Below are 17,816 nucleotides of genomic sequence, written 5' to 3'. Positions count from 1 at the left end.
GCTTTGTGATCAGGGCTGTGTGCCTCATTTTCCTCCATTCCAGTTTCCCCTCATGTGTACCCGTGATAGGCATATGAGTGTGGGCATAGTGGAATGATGGGGTTTATACTCTTCAGTAGAATCGCAGTAGGCAGAACGGGTCTCTGAACACCTTGCAATAATCATGACCTTGGGAAGGCTGTTAATGGAACTCCTCTTTATTATTATTTAACTGAAAACATGCAGCGTATTTATCACAGGGAAAATAACTACAAATAATAATGTACTAAGTACTAATTCATCCAGAAATGTATTTCATATTTGTAACTTTATATTTTGTTCATTATTGCAACAAAATAATTGCACTAATTGCCGTTATATCATGCAGTACTAAGGGTGCTTTATTCATTAGTAGTGCATGGGGGGGGTTGTTATTACTTACTTCATGTTGCATGTTAATGATGCATGTCTGAAATTTGTTGTGTCCTTCAAGGCATGATGGGTGGCTATCCGCCAGGCCTTCCACCTTTGCAGGGCCCAGTTGATGGCCTTGTTAGCATGGGCAGCATGCAGCCACTTCACCCCGGGGGGCCTCCACCCCACCATCTTCCGCCAGGTGTGCCCGGCCTCCCGGGCATACCACCACCGGGTAAGAACTTCATCCTCATTCACTCATTAATCTCATCTTCATATTCTCTTTTTCCTCCTTCAGCCATTTGTTCCAGGAGGTACCTGCTGCCCATGTGGGCAGGCCTTCCCTCACTGAGAATCCCAGGGATGTCAGCAGTAGGACCTGTCCTGTGTATTGAGCAGGTGGCTCAGCACCTGTGCCCTTGAGCACCTGGCTGCCTAGCAGCAGCACAGGACACATGACAGAAACTAGACTCAGCAGATCAAGGGGCAGGAGGCATACTCTAAAATCACTCAAACAACTTGACACGTGCTCAGAAAGCCAAACACAGCCTAGGAGGTCATGCTCTGCTCTCTTTATCAGTGAATGAAGTTTCCCAAATTGCCAGTTGGTATAAAAAGCACTTTTTGCTCCTGAGTACATTTCTTCTTCTGGTTCAATTCTTATCTCAAAGGGTCTTCTGTGTAGAGTCCCTGCTCCATCTTTTGCTTTTCAAGCAGCCCCTCCCCTCTAAGGGAATTACAGAGTCGCTAATGTAGAACTCTGTAGAAATCCTTCAGTCAGTCCTTCTAGCAACAGAAAGGAGGGAGAGAACGAATTTGTCCTGAACGAGTTTTCTATTTCTGAGTCCCCAAAGAAGGATGACATAACATTTAAAGAACAGCATAGCCCACCTTGCTACCTGGAGACACTGGTTTGTCTGTCAACAAGCTCAGAAGTTATGTCATATAGAAACATATAAGTGGAGCCCAGAAATAGGTACAGTTTTCCTTTACAATTAATTAGCAAATTTGAAAGATTATTATGAAAGGAAAATCACAAGTTCCCATATTAATTGCCATCATATGCAAAAAAACTGACCTTAGGTATCTATTTGGAGGGAATGTGACCTTAAGATGACTTGGAATAGTATTTGATCCATTATCCAAAATATTAGCTAAAGGCCTGGCCCAGATGACAAAATGTAGAAACCCTTAGATTTGCTTACAACAGCATTGGATCTACCGATCCCGTGGCTATAAAGAGTTCCAAACAAAGCTTCAGAGGGTGTGCCCAGCAGTATGTAGGGTGAGCTAACCTGGTGGCTCGGCCTAGAGCCTTCAGTAACACTCTTTGTGATGTGAGTGTTGCTTAGAGAATGGCCATAACGCCACAGAAGTATTTGATCTAGACACACCCAGAGGAGGAAATGTTCGTGGGCGTGGGTGCTTCATTATGGAAGTGGTGGACTATGTGTGAGTTGCTCTTGCAGCAGGTGTCAGTCATAAAATGGGTGTGTTCCTGTGGCAGGTGGAGTTGTCCTTAATTCTGTGCCCTCTCCCCTTGGCAAGAGTATCTGACTGAGCAGTGAGACTAAGCTGGACTTAACTCCCAGGTGCGTGTGCTACTCAGCGGGAGTCACACCGAAGGCCAGTACCCTCTAGGTAGCTGGTCTTTTGGCGGGTATTGGGGGGTAGATGTCTCCCTTTGCCCCTTTTTCAGATTCTAAATGCATTTGAAGAAAGCACAACACACCTGATGATAAGGAGACAGGGAAGAACCCCTCTTAGTATCTACACACGCACGTCTGATCAGGCTTTGAGAAGAGGGAGATTCAGTGAGCTCCTCTGGTGACTCAGCCTGCATTCTCACCAGCTGCCCCCTGGCATGGCATTTGTAAACAGAGGGCACATAGGGGGTTGGTTGCTGATTTTTTTGTGCTGCCCTGATTTTTTTGATACAGGCAGCTCAGGGAGGCCCACTGTGTTGTGAAATCTAAGGTGGGTGAGTGTCCTAGGGGAACAGGGGTTAATAATATGTTGCTGGAGCAGCAACTTACCCACTGCAACCTCTTCACTCACTCACAAATAATCACTAAGATTCTATTCTTGTGGTTCAGGTACCCTTCTGGGTTCTTGGAATATAAAAATCCCTGCTTTGTAAACAGAAAGCTTGTTTTCACTTAGTGTGTTCTCTCTTACAAACGTCTAATACTTCTTGGAAGTGGTATTTAGCAATTCTGAACCTTAGAATAGTGGGTTGGTTCTGCCTGGTTAAAATACCAACATTTTGAATCCAGAGAAACTATAGAATATGAAGTTAGCTCCTGTTGATCCTTCCGTGCAGCCAGCTGGACTTGTTTAAGGTTTAAGCAGTAGCTCACCAGGGTTTTGATTGTAGTTTGTTAGTTTTTAATGAACTGGGTCCTTTACCTATTGCTCTGTTTTATGAGACTAGGAAGTGGACGGTCCTGAGATTAAAATAGCCCCAGATGCTAAATTTAAGACATCATGTTATTATCAACTAGGACCTATGAGACAGAACTTGCTTGTGTGACAGAAATTGCTTGTGAGGAGTCACCAAGGGAAGTTTATACAAAGTCCAAATATAGTAGGACCATGGAATCTTTCTCTTTCCCTTTGTCATTTTGCATTTGAAGTGATAGCACCAAGGCTGCTCTGTTTCCGGATGATTCCTTTTCAAAGTGCTGGTCTATCAAATGGCAGTGTCCCCTCTCTGCCAACATTAGTGACTCCAGTTAGAACCAGAGGTGCTGGTGGCCTGTGAGAGGACAGCAAGAATGTGCCTCCAGCCTCCACAAAGGTCATTTAATGTGCACTTGCACAAACCTCTTCCCTTATGTCCCTGCTGTCCTAACACATTGCATACAGCTGAGCCTGGTTGCAATGCCATTACTGCTGAAATTAAACACGGGCTTCAGTTGCAGGAAACTGTGTTGTCAAAAGAAAAATACCTTGAAAATATAGTTGTATTCTGACTGTAGCTTACCTAGGGAAATACTAGAATTTTATGCAGGGTTCAAATTATTTCTAAGCCATGAATAATTAATGTACATCTGACAAGTTGTCCTAGCTTTGTATTTAAAGTACCTAGAAAACAAAAGAACATGCATTTTCTATATGAATGCTACATCCTGTTTTGGGTGCTTAGAGTTCCTATCCATAAAGACTCAGGGCAGAGATCATAGGCTTGCATTATAAATGGCCTTTCTTATCAGACAGTAGTTTTCAGTCTTCTCAACCCAGAGCCTCTAATTGTGCCTGTAATTCTGAATTATAGGTGTGATGAACCAAGGAGTGGCCCCTATGGTAGGGACTCCAGCACCAGGTGGAAGTCCATATGGACAGCAGGTGAGCCTCCAAGTTGGATCTTCTAGGACTCAACAGAATTCAAGTTACCCTCTTTCTCAGAGCATGCACTGAGTATTTTTTTTCCCTCACCATGTGTCTGTGCTCTTTCAGGTAGGTGTTTTGGGGCCTCCAGGGCAGCAGGCACCACCTCCATATCCTGGCCCACATCCACCCGGCCCCCCTGTCATACAGCAGCCAACAACACCCATGTTTGTGGCTCCCCCACCGAAGACTCAACGGCTTCTCCACTCAGAGGCCTACCTAAAATATATTGAAGGACTCAGTGCTGAGTCCAACAGCATTAGCAAGTGGGACCAGACCCTAGCAGGTAAGGAGAGTCCTCAAGAAGGCTTTTCGAAATCCATGCTTTATCAAAGTCCTCTCGCTGCTATGGACCTATTATATCAGGATAAATATCCATGATTCTTATACAGGCATACCTTGTTTTGTTGCACTTTGCTTTGTTACTCTTCTCAGATACTGCATTTTTTTACAAATTGAAGGTTTGTGGCAATGTGTCAAGCAAGTCTTTCGGCACCGTTTTTACAGTAGTATGTGCTCACTTCGTTTTTCTGTGTCACATTTTGGTAATTTTCACAATATTTCCAACTTTTTCATTATTATTATATTTGTTTTGGTGACCTGTGATCAACAGTCTTTGATATTACCATTATAAAAAGATTACGACTTGCTGAGGGTTCAGATGATGGTTAATATTTTTTTAGCAGTGTAGTCTTTTTTAATTAAGGTATGTACATAGTTGTTTTAGACATGATGCTATATTGCATACTTAATAGACTACACTATAGTGTAAACGTAACCAAAAAATTCATGCAACTCACTTTATTGTGGTGATTTGGAACCAAACCTGAGGTATGCCTTTATAAGTAAAATAAATTGTATACTTAGTAGAAGGGTTTGGAGCTTCTTTGTATATTGACATTACATACTGAAAATGTTTTTTTGCTGAGTTTCAAAGCTTAGTTTTGTCAGAAATATCTATGCTATCTTCTTAAGTATATTCTGAATTTTTTCAATTATTTTTCAGGCATTTGGGGATAGCATAGATGGATTTGGGTAAATTAAAAATTATTTCAGGGCTTCCCTGGTGGTGCAGTGGTTGAGAGTCCACCTGCCATTACAGGGGACACGGGTTCATGCCCCGATCCGGGAAGATCCCACATGCCGCGGAGCAGCTGGGTCCGTGAGCCATGACCGCTGGGACTGCGCGTCCAGAGCCTGTGCTCCGCAATGGGAGAGGCCACAGCAGTGAGAGGCCCGCGTACTGCAAAAAAATAAAAAATAAAAAATTATTTCACCTCAATTTTTAAAAAAGAAAAATAATATTGGAAGACATGTTTCTATTAACCTATGAAGTTTATTCATTTAGTTCAGCAGGCTCAGCATATTTTCAGTACTTACTAAAATAACTTGCCTAGTTTCTGGAAAGAACTTTGGAAGTTTCTGTTCATTTTTCATTTCTAAGCCAAATTTGATCATTTGATTGCTTTAAGAGTAGTAGGTGGTTTTCCCTTTCTTCACATTTACCTTTTTAGGAATTTTTGTTAATATTGGAGTAACTATTGAATATTAATGATCAGATCTTTTAGGTGTTTGTACAACTTTTATATTCCCATTCTAGTAATTATGTTATCTTGTGCAGCTGTTTTGTGAAGTAATTGTTAGAAATTAGATAATTTCTAGGACTTCACTGGTGGCACAGTGGTTAAGAATCCGCCTGCCAACGCAGGAGACACGGGTTCGAGCGCTGATCTGGGAAGATCCCACATGCTGCGGAGCAGCTAAGCCCGTGCGCCACAACTACTGAGCCTGTGCTCCAGAGCCCATGAGCCACAACTACTGAGCCCGCGAGCCACTACTGAAGACTACTGAAGCCTGTGTGCCTAGAGCCCATGCTCCACAACAAGAGAAGCCACCACAATGAGAAGCGCGCGCACCACAACGAAGAGTAGCCCCCACTCACCGCAACTAGAGAAAGTCCGCACGCAGCAACGAAGACCCAATGCAGCCAAAAATTAATTAATTAATTAATTAATTAAAAAAAGAAGACATTAGATAATTTATAAACTGCAAAGTGTAAAACGAGACATCCTTGGCTAGGTAGTCTCATACCTAAGTAAAATAGCTTTCTAAAAACCAAGATGCCTAATAAAACAATGTAAGAAATTTGCTTGGAAGTATTCTGCAGAGTTAAAATTCATAATATTCAATAAATAATAAATGTTTCATGTTTTAATCTGTCAGACCTTAGGACTGATATTTGTATTTCTCTGTCTGCACTTTAATTTTCAGCCCGAAGACGCGATGTCCATTTGTCAAAAGAACAGGAGAGCCGACTCCCCTCTCACTGGCTGAAAAGTAAAGGGGCCCACACCACCATGGCAGACGCCCTCTGGCGCCTTCGGGATCTGATGCTCCGAGACACCCTCAATATTCGCCAAGCATACAATCTAGAAAACCTTTAATCACATCAATTACGATTCTTTTATAGAAGCATAAAGAGTTTTGTGGAACAGTAGCCATTTTAGTTACTGGGGGTGGGGGGAGGAACAAAGGATGATCATTTTTATTGCATTTTATTGTACATCACAAGGCCATTTTTATATAAGGACACTTTTAATAAGCTATTTCAATTTGTTTTTGTTATATTAAGTTGACTTTATCAAATACACAAAGATTTTTTTTTTGCATATGTTTCCTTCGTTTAAAACCAGTTTCATAATTGGTTGTATTTAGACTTGGAGTTTTATCTTTTTACTTGTTGCCATAGAGCTGAAACCATCAAAGGTTTTTTGTCTTGGCTTGGGGTTTCTGTTTCTTGTTTTTTTTGGTTGGTTTTTTGTTTTTGTTTTTTTTAAATAACAAACAAAATGAAAAAAAACACACACAAGAGTTTACAGATTAGTTTAAGTTGTCAATGAAATGTGAAGTTGGCCCTAGTTTACATCTTAGAGAGGGGAGTGTACTTGTGTCTGTTTCACGTGCCTAAATATCTTAAGCCACTTTTGCAAGAACTGTTTCTTCCAGGTAGAGTGAAAGGTTGTTAGTTGGATTGTAGATGTTTGGCAGACATGGCACATTTGCTCTAGTAACTCAGAAATCTGAAGTCAGCACTGTGCACTCTTCTGCAGCTAATGCAGCTCCCGGACGCCTGGAGGGAGAAAGCACTTTTTCTTGTGCTGAGTTAGACATCTATGGTGTCAGTTATTTTTGCAGAACATGTGCACAACCCTGAATTATATTTAGTCTTGACAGGTAAGTTTAAGGGTACTTTTGATCTTTTTGTAATGAATTCACAATTTATGCCTATACATGTTAGGTGATTTAAAACTTTAAATCTCTACATTGCAAATTATTGAAGTTCATCTTGAAGAAAGTATTGAGGTGTGCTGGAGGTGATTTATTTTTAAACATAACACCTAACCTAACTTAGGGAAGGGAGTGCATTAACCAGATATGGGCTGTGTCAGAAGCATAATTGTAAAAGGCTGGATTGCCTGCATATGCAAGTATGTTTTAGTATTCTTTATTTCCTCATCAGATCTGGCTTTTTTTTTTTCTTTTTCTCCTAAGTTTCAGGGTTGTAATTCTCAACCAGAAATTTAAGACTTTATAAAATAATTTTAAAATTCAGCTTGTGCTTTTGAATTTCAGGAGAAGGAAATCATAATTTAAGAAAATGCTCACTAAAAAGACCATTACAGATCCCAAACACTTAGGTTTGATGACCCTGTCTCTCTTATATGACTCTGGAAAAAAACATTTGGAGGCAGTATATAATGCTCAGACAAGTGGAAAGCATCAAACATGGTTCAGTATTTCACTCAGCGTTTTTGAAACCTGCTTTATTGTAACAAGGTGGTTGCCATTGTGGTGGAGCTTCCACTGCTGTTTGTAAATTGAGAGTGACTCTCAGAGGATACTTTTTTCTTTTAATCTGGTATGAGTCAATACCTGGATATTTAATTACCATTCTTACTAAATCATGGGGACAGAAGAAGAGTTTAGAATGGAAAAAAGTCTCTTGTATCTAGATACTTTAATTACAGGAGGTCCTTATAACTTAATTGCCTATAAGTCAACCACTGGATCTCAATTTGCATCAAGTATTTTAAACAGTTCTGAATTTTAAAAAATGTTTTGCAGTACTATGTCAGTACCTTATTGTTAAACTGAATCAGATAAAGAAATCTTCAGTTCTTGGTTATTTGGGCCATTGAATCATCATGGACTGTATAATACAATCAGATTATTTTATTTCTAGACATCCTTGAATTACACCAAAGAACCTGAAATTTAATTTTGGTTAAGTTATTTATTTATTTCATGCACCCGTCTTATTTCCCTTTTTAAGGTCTGGAAGAGACTTCTTTGGGAAGACTCTAAAAACTCTTCACTGTGGTCTATGTGGGGCATTAGAAGCCAGAGCACTCCTCCTCCAGGCTCCTTCTCAGTGTCTGGAGGTGCTGTAGGAACCATAGATCCAGCCAGGGGCTTCCCTAAGGCAGTGCAGAGCCGGGCCAGGGGGCCATTAGGCAGGCCCTAATTACCTTTAAAAAAAAAAAAAAGCTCTATGTATTTATTTTAGAATCATGTCTTTCTGTATATTAACTTGGAGAATGTCAATTAATATTTTAGGATATAAGATTTGAGGTCAGCCATCTTCCAAAAAAGAAAAGAAAAAGAAAAAAAAAAAAAGCCCTGACTTTAAAAGGTACATGTGAACTATACATCTTTTTTTTCCATGAGTTTTAGGAACTGTAGTGATATGGCTTAGAAAGTATAATGGCCTAAATGTTTTCAAAATGTAAGTTCATGTGGAAAAGAATTTTGTTTATGTGCGGAAAAAGACCTATAGGTTTAAAATAGTATGTCAGCCAACTGATTTAAAAGGCCTTGAATTACTTTGTTTTTGAACCCACCCTTTTCTTCCTATGAGGAAGAATTAAGAGGGGACTCTTCTTTGTGTAAAATCTCCAAATTGGTGTTGTTGATTTTTGAACTTAAACATTTTCAGACTTGATTAAAACTTGGTTTATTCTAATTTCTGTATCAAAAGAGGTTTAAGTGATAACTAGTCTTATAATATGTATGTATCATATCTTTGTTCATCTAAAGCTTTTTAATCCAAATAAAAATGGAGTTTGCAAAGTGATTTGGATTAACCAGGTTTGGTTGTTTTGTTAAAGCTGTGTCAGATGTTAGTTTCAAGTAGGTTTAATTTCTGCAAGCCTTGATTTTATGTTGACAGGGATATGGCTGCCAATTTAAAGGAAGAGAGCTCCTTGGGTAGAGGCAAAAGTCAGTGTCCAGACACTGATCCAAGGCTTAGGCTGCATTAACACAGAAGCCGAATGTAGTCACACTGCAGCCTGACATGCCCATGCCAAGCCTCTCAGACTGGCAGTCAAGGATTCCTAACATGTCTTCAGCATGGGCGGAAATGCAGGTTGAAGTTAAAATTGCAGAGGGAGTTGTTACTGATGATGGAAGGTAAGGCAAGCATGTCCTGTATCATAAATCAGTGTAATCCATTTCAAATAGCTGTGTGTGGCCAGAAGAGAGAAGTGGCCCGGGTATGTTTTTATCATGCTTATAATCTCTTAAAACATGACAACACTTTTAATAGAAGGTGTTGGTAAAATCAACCAACTGTTTTCCTCTAATATCACTTTGCAAATCCCTGTGGTTCTGTTCTCCTAAGAGTTTAGGGCTGTACTTCCATCTCTGCTCATAAACATATTTTGAATGATCGTTGATGTATAGTTAAACATTCCAGCTGAACACTCTGAGCAATAGTGCTAAGTATTACTCTGTTCCTTTTGCATTTGGAAGTGTGCGAGGTCAGCTGAATGAAAGTTCATACCTGAACAAATTAATAGACTATTTCTATCCCCCAGATAGATGTGGAATGCACGTCTTGTGGATTTTACATATAAATGTGGCAAGAAATTCCAAATTTAATACACGTGTGTGAAAACTAAGAACTGATGCTGCTTTACTAGGAGAGAAGTTGTTTTGGAAAACACCATGGTCCAAGTGTATATTTTTTTTTAAGAGAAGTAACTCAGCGTGAGAGATCCAAACTTCTAAAAGAGATTAATTTGATTGAGTTATAACTTCAGAGATGTAGGCAAGATTTCCAAAAGAGGACTACTAGATGAACAAAGATAGCCCTTCCTTATTGAGTATTTACTCTGTGCTTAGGTATTGGGTTGGCCAAAAAGTTCCTTGAGTTTTTAAGTAAAAATAAAAGACATTTTTCATTTTCACCAAGAACTTTATTGAACAACATATTCACATTCTGCCATTTTTCAGGCAACTTCATAATTCCATCTTCCCAAAACTTTTTATCTTTTTGAGCAAAGAACTGTTCCAGGTGCCTTTTACAGTCTTCCAGAGAATTGGCATTTTTTTCCATGAAGAGAATTTTGTAAAGACCGAAATAAATGGAAATATGCAGGTGCAATATCTGGTGAATACGACGGATGAATTAGAATTTCCCAGCCAAGCTGTAACAGTTTTTTGCCTGGTCATTGAAACGTGCGGTCTTGCGTCATCCTGATGGAAGATTATGCGTTTTCTGTTGACTAATTCCGGATGCTTTTCGTCGAGTGCTGCTTTCAGTTGGTCTAACTGGGAGCAGTACTTGTTGGAATTAATCGTTTTGTTTTCTGGAAGGAGCTCATAATAGAGGACTCCCTCCCAATCCCACCGTATATACAACATCACCTTCTTCGGATGAAGACCGGCCTTTGGTTGGTTGGTGGTGGTTCATTTAGCTTGCCCCACGATCTCTTCTGTTCCACATTATAGTACAGTATCCACTTTTCATCGCCTGTCACAATTTGTTTTAAAAATAGAATGTTCTCGTTACATTTAAGTAGAGAATTGCATGCGGAAATACAGTCAAGAAGGCTTTTTTCACTTAAATTATGGAACCCAAACATCAAAGCAATTAACATAACCAAGCGGTGATTTTCAATGCTTGATTTGGCTATTTTTGAGTATGTCGGCTCTCTCACGCATGGTATAACGTTGATTGTTCTCAGTGTCTCGATTTGATCACTATCAACTTCAGTAGGTCTACCTGACCGTGGAGCATTGTCCAGCGGGAAATCTCCAGCACAAAACTTCACTAACCGCTTTTGACATGTTCGATCAGTCACAGCACCTTCTCCATACACTGCACAAGTCTTCTTATGTGTTTCAGTTGCGTTTTTACCTTTCTTGAAATAATAAAGCACAGGGACTTCCCTGGTGGCCCAGTGGTTGGGAATCCACCTGCCAATGCAGGGGACACGGGTTCTATTCCTGCTCCGGGAAGATCCCACATGCCTCGGGGCAACTAAGCCCGTGCACCACAACTACTGAGCCTGCGCTCTAGAGCCCATGAGCCACAACTAACTGAAGCCCATGCGCCTAGAGCCCGTGCTCTGCAACATGAGAAGCCACTGCAAGGAGAAGCCCTCACATCGCAACGAAGAGTAGCCTCCACTGTCCACAGCTAGAGAGAGCCCACGTGCAGGAACAAAGACCCAACGCAGCCAAAAATAAAATTTATATTAAAAAAATAAAGCATAATACGCAGAAAATGTTGCTTCCATCTTCAATATTAAAATGGCTGCACAAAAATTCAATTTTGATTTTTTTTTTTTAATGCACGCTGATATGAGACCTGTCACAATACAGTCTAGCAAAATTGTTGCGAATGAAGTTAAAGACAGCTAAGTGCTACTAGAGCCATCTTACGGGAAAAACCGAATGAACTTTTTGGTCAACCCAATACTTTCCCTATCCATTCAGATGATAAAATGAAGCTCCAAAGCCCATGTTCTTTGTCTAACACCCCAGTGGAGGAAGACTTCTAGCAATAAATGCTAATTAGATTTTTGTCATTCTGAAGTATTGTGGTTTTTGAAATTCAAGTTATTAAATTGTTTGCCTTGTAGTTCACAGTAGGGGGCACTGCAGTTCTGTAAGCAGCTTATGAGAGCATTGCTGTTTAAATTATTTAAGTTCCCTTAAATAATCCTAGTGTCTGATAAGTGGGATAGAGTTATATTCCTTAGTAGAACTGTTAAAAAATTGAGGTAAAGTTAAAAAGCTTGCACCTTGGTTAACAAAAATTAGTTCTGCAGCATCCAAATTAATATGCTTTGAAAGTATCTTCAATTTTAATTGCTTTGCTAGTCTGCTTGCCTTGAAGTCAGACATTGTTGTGTTGTCTTCAAAGCTTCGTTGTCTTAAATAAATTGGCACTCCAATACATATATTTTAGAAAGATGAAGAAAACTCTAGGGAAGTTTAGCACAAATTTCAGACTAGAGATTCTCCCTGGGATGGAGACAGCAGGATAGGCCAGGGAAGGAAACCACAGCAGACAACAGAAGTTAGCTGATGGTTTTAGTAGCATTTACAACTATTCTTTGTAAAAGGTATGTATGTTACATATGCTCTTTACATAGGTACAAAATATTAAACTTCTAAAACAGGTTGGGGGAACAAATGGGAGTTAAGGCCACAATTTAAATTCATTATGCAGCAGTCTAGTCACTAAAAGTAACTATGAGGTTTAGGGTCACCAGGAATGCCTGAGGTAACAAAAGCGCACATGAGAACTACCTTCCTCTCCCTGGTGCTGTTGGTCATCACTGGTCTTCATACTCAAGCCACCTCTGAGCAGCGACTCATTAGTGCTTTAATGAGATCTGAGTAGTCAGTGGCTCCTTAATTATACTGGATTGGTTCTAACATAAATGGACTGACTTAAATTAGAAAAAAAAAATCCCTTAGAACAATTTGTGGCAGATATCATTAACTTGAGGATACCCTGTGGCCTTAAGCATCTGCTTCTTTATTCATGAGCAATAGTTAGAAACTATTTTGAAACTTAGTCTTATTTAATATGTATATATTTTCTTGTTTGAAAAGATGTTGGATATGGTTATCCAAACATGGAAAGATGCCTTTGCTTTTTCTACCAACTGATCCAAACTTATTCTGGGTCAGATTGGAAAATCTCTCCCTATAGACTGAGCCTCTGATTTAGCTCAAGTCTATGGTTGCTTTATGCTGTGAAGATTCACTTTCTTTGGGAAGGAGCAGTGTCTTTATCTTTAGCAGCTGGATGAAAGCAACATCTTCATCTCAGAGGGGAGTGAAACGTGTTGCTCCCCAGTCCTCATGGAGGTCCAGCCCTTGTATGTTAGTGGAGCCAAGCAAGGAAAGGGGTTGTCTGTGTTCACAAGAGCACTTAACATGAATAACATATGGTCACATTCTAACAAAATGTTTACAAATTGGTAGCTAGCAGAAATGTAGTCTGCATAATAATCCTCGTTTAAATGATCCTACAGTAGATAACTTTTATTCATAGTAAGTCTGAATTCTGCAAAAAACTAAATAAGGTTATCCCTTGTTGCCTAAAACAAAGGACTTCACAAACAATTCAGGCTACACTGAAAAGCATCCTGATTGATCCTTGAATTGTTTAGAAATATTTCATGGACTAGATTCAATGGGTAGGTGTGTTTTAGTAGGAAATAATTTTCCCACAAGTGCTGTCCATCAGTGACTTGGGAAGTATTCAAGCAGAGACAGGAAAACTATAAAAGTTCTTTGTAAAGGCAGTTCTATGTAAGAACAAGAGACCCGAAAAGTACATCTTTAAAGGAGTTGAAACCAGTAGTAAAGTTTCATATTCACTTTATTGACTGCTGAAGTTCAGTCTCTGATGCATCTTCCAGCCTTCTCTGATACTGCCTTTCTGAGGCTTTTCTACGGTAGACATCGTCTGTATCAAACAAAGATTTTATTTAGATTTTCAAGAGACTAAGGAATTAAAAATACATATCTGAGTAATTTAACCAATAGTCTAGATCTGTCACCTGAATATCAACATTAAGGCTTAACTCAATGCCAGAATAAACTTAAAACAAGATTTGATTTAAATGAGCACTATGTTAAAGGAACTCTCAATATCAATAGCAGGGTCAGAGTCAGTGTCTTCAAAGATAGTGTCATGTCCCAGCACAGCCCTTAGCAATTTCACTTCTCTCTGAAATCATCCTTCTTAACTGGCCCTGCAGAGGCACTTCTGGCCCTATAGCTCTCTGCTGCTCCCTCTGCCACACCCAGGAACTGAGGGCTGGGAGATGAGGGCAGTCTCCTTGTTCTCAGCTGCTGCTTTTCCAGACTACTACTGATTCTCCACCTTCTTCCTCTGGGTCCTATGCCATTTGCCACCATCTTCTCTGCACTGGTACCTGCTGTCCATCACTCCCCTTCAGTCTCTGAAAATGCTGGCATCTAGTTCAGGTTCCTTGACCCTGTCCTGTGCCATCTTCCCAGGCAACACCACCCCCAACAGAGATGAAGCACCAGCCCCCTTCATCTTCCTTACTTCTCAACTTCTACCATCTGCTTGCAGTGTTCCTCTGAAGCAATAAGTTCATTCTGCTCTGACCACAACCTCTACTACCTTTCTGTCCTTGGACCTTCACCAACTTCCTCAGGCCCTTGTCCTCTCTTCCTGCCCAGATCAGCTGAAATTCCCTCTCATCAATATCAACTTCTTGATATACCTTCAAAACCCAAACTACAGATTAATCCAACTTACTTCTCCATGCCTCATTCTGCTTGCTTTGCACTGTGGGCCCAACTGTTGCATCTAACTGGGTCCACTGTGATGCCTGGCAGTCCTGTTTCTTCAGCCATGGCCCTGACCCTACTTTACCCACCCCGAAATGGCCATGAACTCTTTCTTCGCAGAGAAAAGTCATCAGTAAAGAACTCTTCCAGCTGACTTCCAAGGGCTACTCCTTGCCCTGCTCTGGTCCCATCCTCTCCCACCTTCTCAAGGGCCAAGGTATCTCCAGCCTCTCTCCACCCTCTCTTTTCTGATCAGTACTTGCATATTTCAAGTCTCTCCTGGTAGGGGAGAGGGGGCTTACCTCCCATTCACTTAGTTGAACTTCCTGAACCTCCTGTCTTCTGTGATAACAAGCCCTTCATGTTTCCCTTCTTGCCTCTCTGGTCACTCTCAGTCACCCTTAAAATGTTGGGGTTTAAACTCTTTCATCACAATCAGCTTGTGAATGACCCACAAACCTAGATCTGAGGCCCAGATCTGCCTTCTGAGCTTCAGTTCTGTATAACCATCTCCCCCCTCAGCACGTCCAAAATGGAGCCCAGGACTGTCCTGCCTGTGTTCCCCCTGACCCAGCTGCCCTACCAGAAGCCGCCACTCCTCATTTCCTGAGTCCAGTCAATCACCAAGCCCTTGTCAGTACTACCTCTGGGGTGTCTCTCAACTCCGCCCACTTCTTGGCATCTCACCCTAGTCCAGGCCACCATCTCAAATCTGGACAACCACACAGCCTAAGTGTTCCTGTCAATCCGCCCTCCACAAGAAAGCATTCTCCACATATGTTCACCAGCTGCGGCTTAAAACTCTTCAGCCCTTTGGGATACACTGTTGGTTCTCCAGTCCCTTTGTGGCCCTGCCCAGGCACCTTTCTAACCACGTCATCCCTCACTCTGCTCACCTGCTTCAGTCCCTGAAACACAGCAGCATACTTTCACACCAAGGCCCCAAGGTTTGCTCTTACCACTGGCAGAAGACACTTTCAAGTCCATAAACGTTTCCCTCATCTGGCTGACACCTACTCAATCTTCGGACCCTACCTGACATGGTAACTCCTCCAGGAAGCCTTCCCTGCACCACCTAGTCCAATTCAGGTGCCCCACCCAGGACTCCCATGCTCCCCCAACTTTCCCCCCACAGCAGTGATCACACTTAATAGTAACTGTATGATCTGTCTCTCCCATTAGTGCTCTTCTGGTGTGGGGGCCCTCCGCCTTATATCCTCTCATCAGTGCTCATTAAATATGAAGGAATGGGTGAACACAGGAGGATTAAATATCTTTAGAAAGCACTTTTTTTAAAAAAATGAGGGTTGGTGATTCACAAGTGATTGTGTTTCTGGAGAGGGAGAAAGCAGAAAGGGCCTAGGGGTTAGGGAAGTCTTCCTGGAAGAGGAACTAGCCTGTCCAGGCTAGTGCTCAGCAAAGCAATGCCAGACACACTTTTTGTAGTGCTGGGCATTGGTACCAATGACTCTGGCCAGTAAAGACAGTAGTATTTAGCTAAGCCGGGCCAACCAAGTTCTCTCTAGGGTTTGGACTGGCCAGTTAGGAACTTCCATGAATCCTCAAGATCCCACCCGCCTCTAGGTGCTGTGAGAAGTCTATTCCTTAGGCCCGAAAAGTGTTACCGGCATGGCCGAAGGGCAGGCTTGAAAGGAGGGCGTCCTGAGTGGAGTCACGTGCCCTCCTCTCAAAGTGCAGGGAAGGTCTCAAGATCGGATACCAATGTGCCTTTGTCGCCCCGCTTACAGGAGAGCCCAGGCGGATCTCCACCGCCCAACGAAGGGAACCGCACTCGCCCTTCTGACCAGGGTAAAAGCAGCTCAGCGCTGAGCGGAATGAGAGGTCTACCAGCTGAGAACAGCCCCCAGGAAAACGGCTCCCTCGCCGTCTCCCGCCTGCCTGAAATGAAACAGAGGCTGCTGCACCCCCACTTACAGAAGGTCTCCTGGCCCACGCGCACTTTAATCATGATCCACTCCATCGTTCCTCCCAGGACAAAAAAGAAGGGCAGGAACCTGTAGACGCCGAGTCGCTGCTTCCCGGGCACCCGCTGCAGAACCCGCCTCACCTGGGCCCTGGAAAACATGCCGGACCGCTGTCGTGGAGAAGGGTACGGCGGAACGAAGAGCGACGGGAGCTGTCCCAGCCCCTGGACTGGAGCTCCCGGATGAAGCCGAAGCCGTCCTGCCCGTCCTTGCTGAGTCCGGCGGCCAGGTGGCCGTGCGATCCCGGCCCTGGGCCACCTCCAAGGAGGTGAGGAGCGGAACGGGTAAGGAGCAGCGCTGAGCTCGGGACCCAGAATGTGGAGCGGCTCCACCAATCTGAGTGCGGTGGGCTGCGTGGGTCCGCCAATCAGAATGCGGCGGAGTGCGCGTGCTCAGTGAGGCCTAAACCAGCTGGCGCAGACTCCTCTGCTCCAGAGGCAGGGCGGGCCAAGGGGCGGGGCCTCCCACGTGGCGTCGGTCCGGCCCCGCCTCCCGGCCTCCCCTTTGCAAGCTGGTATTCGGAGTTGGCGGCCGCGCCCCCTACTCTGCCACCGCCATCTTTTTTCTTAAAGTCCTAGTAGAAGTGATGACCCTCTATGATGGACTACTAAACGGGTAGTGCACCATGCTCTAAAATGCAATTACGCAACGCCTTTCATTTATTTCGAGATCGAGACTGATGCCTAGGCTTCTAAAAATAAGGTGCATTGTTGAAAGCTAACTATCATTATCACAAGAAAAGTCTAAGTAAGCATCTGAGACAAACAACCATAAAATTAAGAAAAGCTATCCTGTATGGGGCACTTTCCGTTATTCCCGGACTATTAGACAATCTAAGAAAGTCAAATGAAAACTTAGAACCAATAAGAGAGTTTGGTAATGTGGACACAAAATGTACAAAAAGAAAGAAGAGAGATCAAGCAGCGCCTCTGAAAAGGGTAGTAGGGTCCGCCGCTGAGCTGCCAGGCCCAAGCTGCAGCTTGGATAACCTGGATAACCTGCCTTCTCCCGGAGCCAACCCCACCCAACCACGCACACACAACTGGCTTGGTGCTCACTCTGGCTTCTCTTGGTGGCTCTGCGGGCTGGACACCACAGACCACCCATCTCCCGCCCAGACAAGGCTTACATATGGCTAAGCCCCCAGCGCACACTTAGCTCACTGGGGCCCTGGGAGTGGGGAGGGCAGCCGCCCACCCACGGGCCCACCTATGGCCTCCATCCTGTGCCAGCACTTGGCCCAGGGGTTGGCACACTGTAGGTCCTCAGCCAAGGTGCAGTGAATATTGGAAAGTACACCCTTAGACCCGGCGAGGACACCCCGGGGAGCATCCCACAGAAACAGTGTCTAGCTAGCCAGCTCTCCACCGACAAGGCCCACGGGTGCAGGGTCGGCCTGCTGAAGGCCCAGAGCAC

General features: G+C 42.8%; 2 protein-coding genes across 27 annotated transcripts in view; one reads left to right on the top strand and one right to left on the bottom strand.

Moving 5' to 3' along the window:
- PBRM1 (polybromo 1) overlaps positions 1 to 8,917 on the top strand; it is a 101,733-nt gene extending 92,816 nt beyond the window's left edge. For 15 of the 24 annotated variants that reach the window (XM_067754692.1, XM_067754702.1, XM_067754691.1 and 12 more), the window contains 4 exons: positions 473 to 628; positions 3,671 to 3,741; positions 3,853 to 4,069; positions 6,055 to 8,917. In XM_067754692.1, coding sequence (XP_067610793.1) covers positions 473 to 628; positions 3,671 to 3,741; positions 3,853 to 4,069; positions 6,055 to 6,227 — 617 coding nt within the window. In that variant the 3' untranslated portion in view covers positions 6,228 to 8,917. The remainder of the gene's footprint in view (positions 1 to 472; positions 629 to 3,670; positions 3,742 to 3,852; positions 4,070 to 6,054) is intronic. The other 9 variants (XM_067754700.1, XM_067754709.1, XM_067754706.1 and 6 more) reach the window with 1 other exon arrangement.
- UQCC5 (ubiquinol-cytochrome c reductase complex assembly factor 5) lies at positions 4,646 to 16,753 on the bottom strand. Of its 3 annotated transcripts, none has more exons than XM_067754751.1 (3): positions 16,351 to 16,753; positions 13,471 to 13,558; positions 4,646 to 5,026 (listed from the first exon to the last, which is right to left on the bottom strand). In XM_067754751.1, exons 1-3 carry the CDS (start codon positions 16,499 to 16,501, stop codon positions 4,897 to 4,899), a joined length of 369 nt encoding a protein of 122 aa, XP_067610852.1. In that variant the 5' UTR covers positions 16,502 to 16,753; the 3' UTR covers positions 4,646 to 4,896. The 3 variants fall into 3 exon arrangements, with proteins under 3 accessions (XP_067610852.1, XP_067610850.1, XP_067610851.1); XM_067754749.1 differs by lacking the exon at positions 4,646 to 5,026 and adding an exon at positions 10,022 to 10,600 and having other exon boundaries at positions 16,351 to 16,648; XM_067754750.1 differs by lacking the exon at positions 4,646 to 5,026 and having other exon boundaries at positions 13,454 to 13,558; positions 16,351 to 16,648.
- Positions 16,754 to 17,816: the final 1,063 nt, after the last annotated feature.

The sequence above is a fragment of the Pseudorca crassidens genome, chromosome 10 (genome assembly GCF_039906515.1).
Source record: "Pseudorca crassidens isolate mPseCra1 chromosome 10, mPseCra1.hap1, whole genome shotgun sequence".
NCBI lineage: Eukaryota > Metazoa > Chordata > Mammalia > Artiodactyla > Delphinidae > Pseudorca > Pseudorca crassidens.
This window is presented reverse-complemented; position numbering and strand designations above follow the sequence as displayed.

Coding starts and splice junctions, on each gene's coding strand:
- UQCC5 (XM_067754751.1), bottom strand. CDS start 16,501: ATGTTTTCCAGGGCCCAGGTGAGGCGGGTTCTGCAGCGGGTGCCCGGG. Junction 13,559..16,350: donor CGTGGGCCAGGAGACCTTCT/GTAAGTGGGGGT, acceptor TGTTTGATACAG/ACGATGTCTACCGTAGAAAA. Junction 5,027..13,470: donor GAACTTCAGCAGTCAATAAA/GTGAATATGAAA, acceptor ATTTTTTTGCAG/TACGCGGGCCTCTCACTGCT.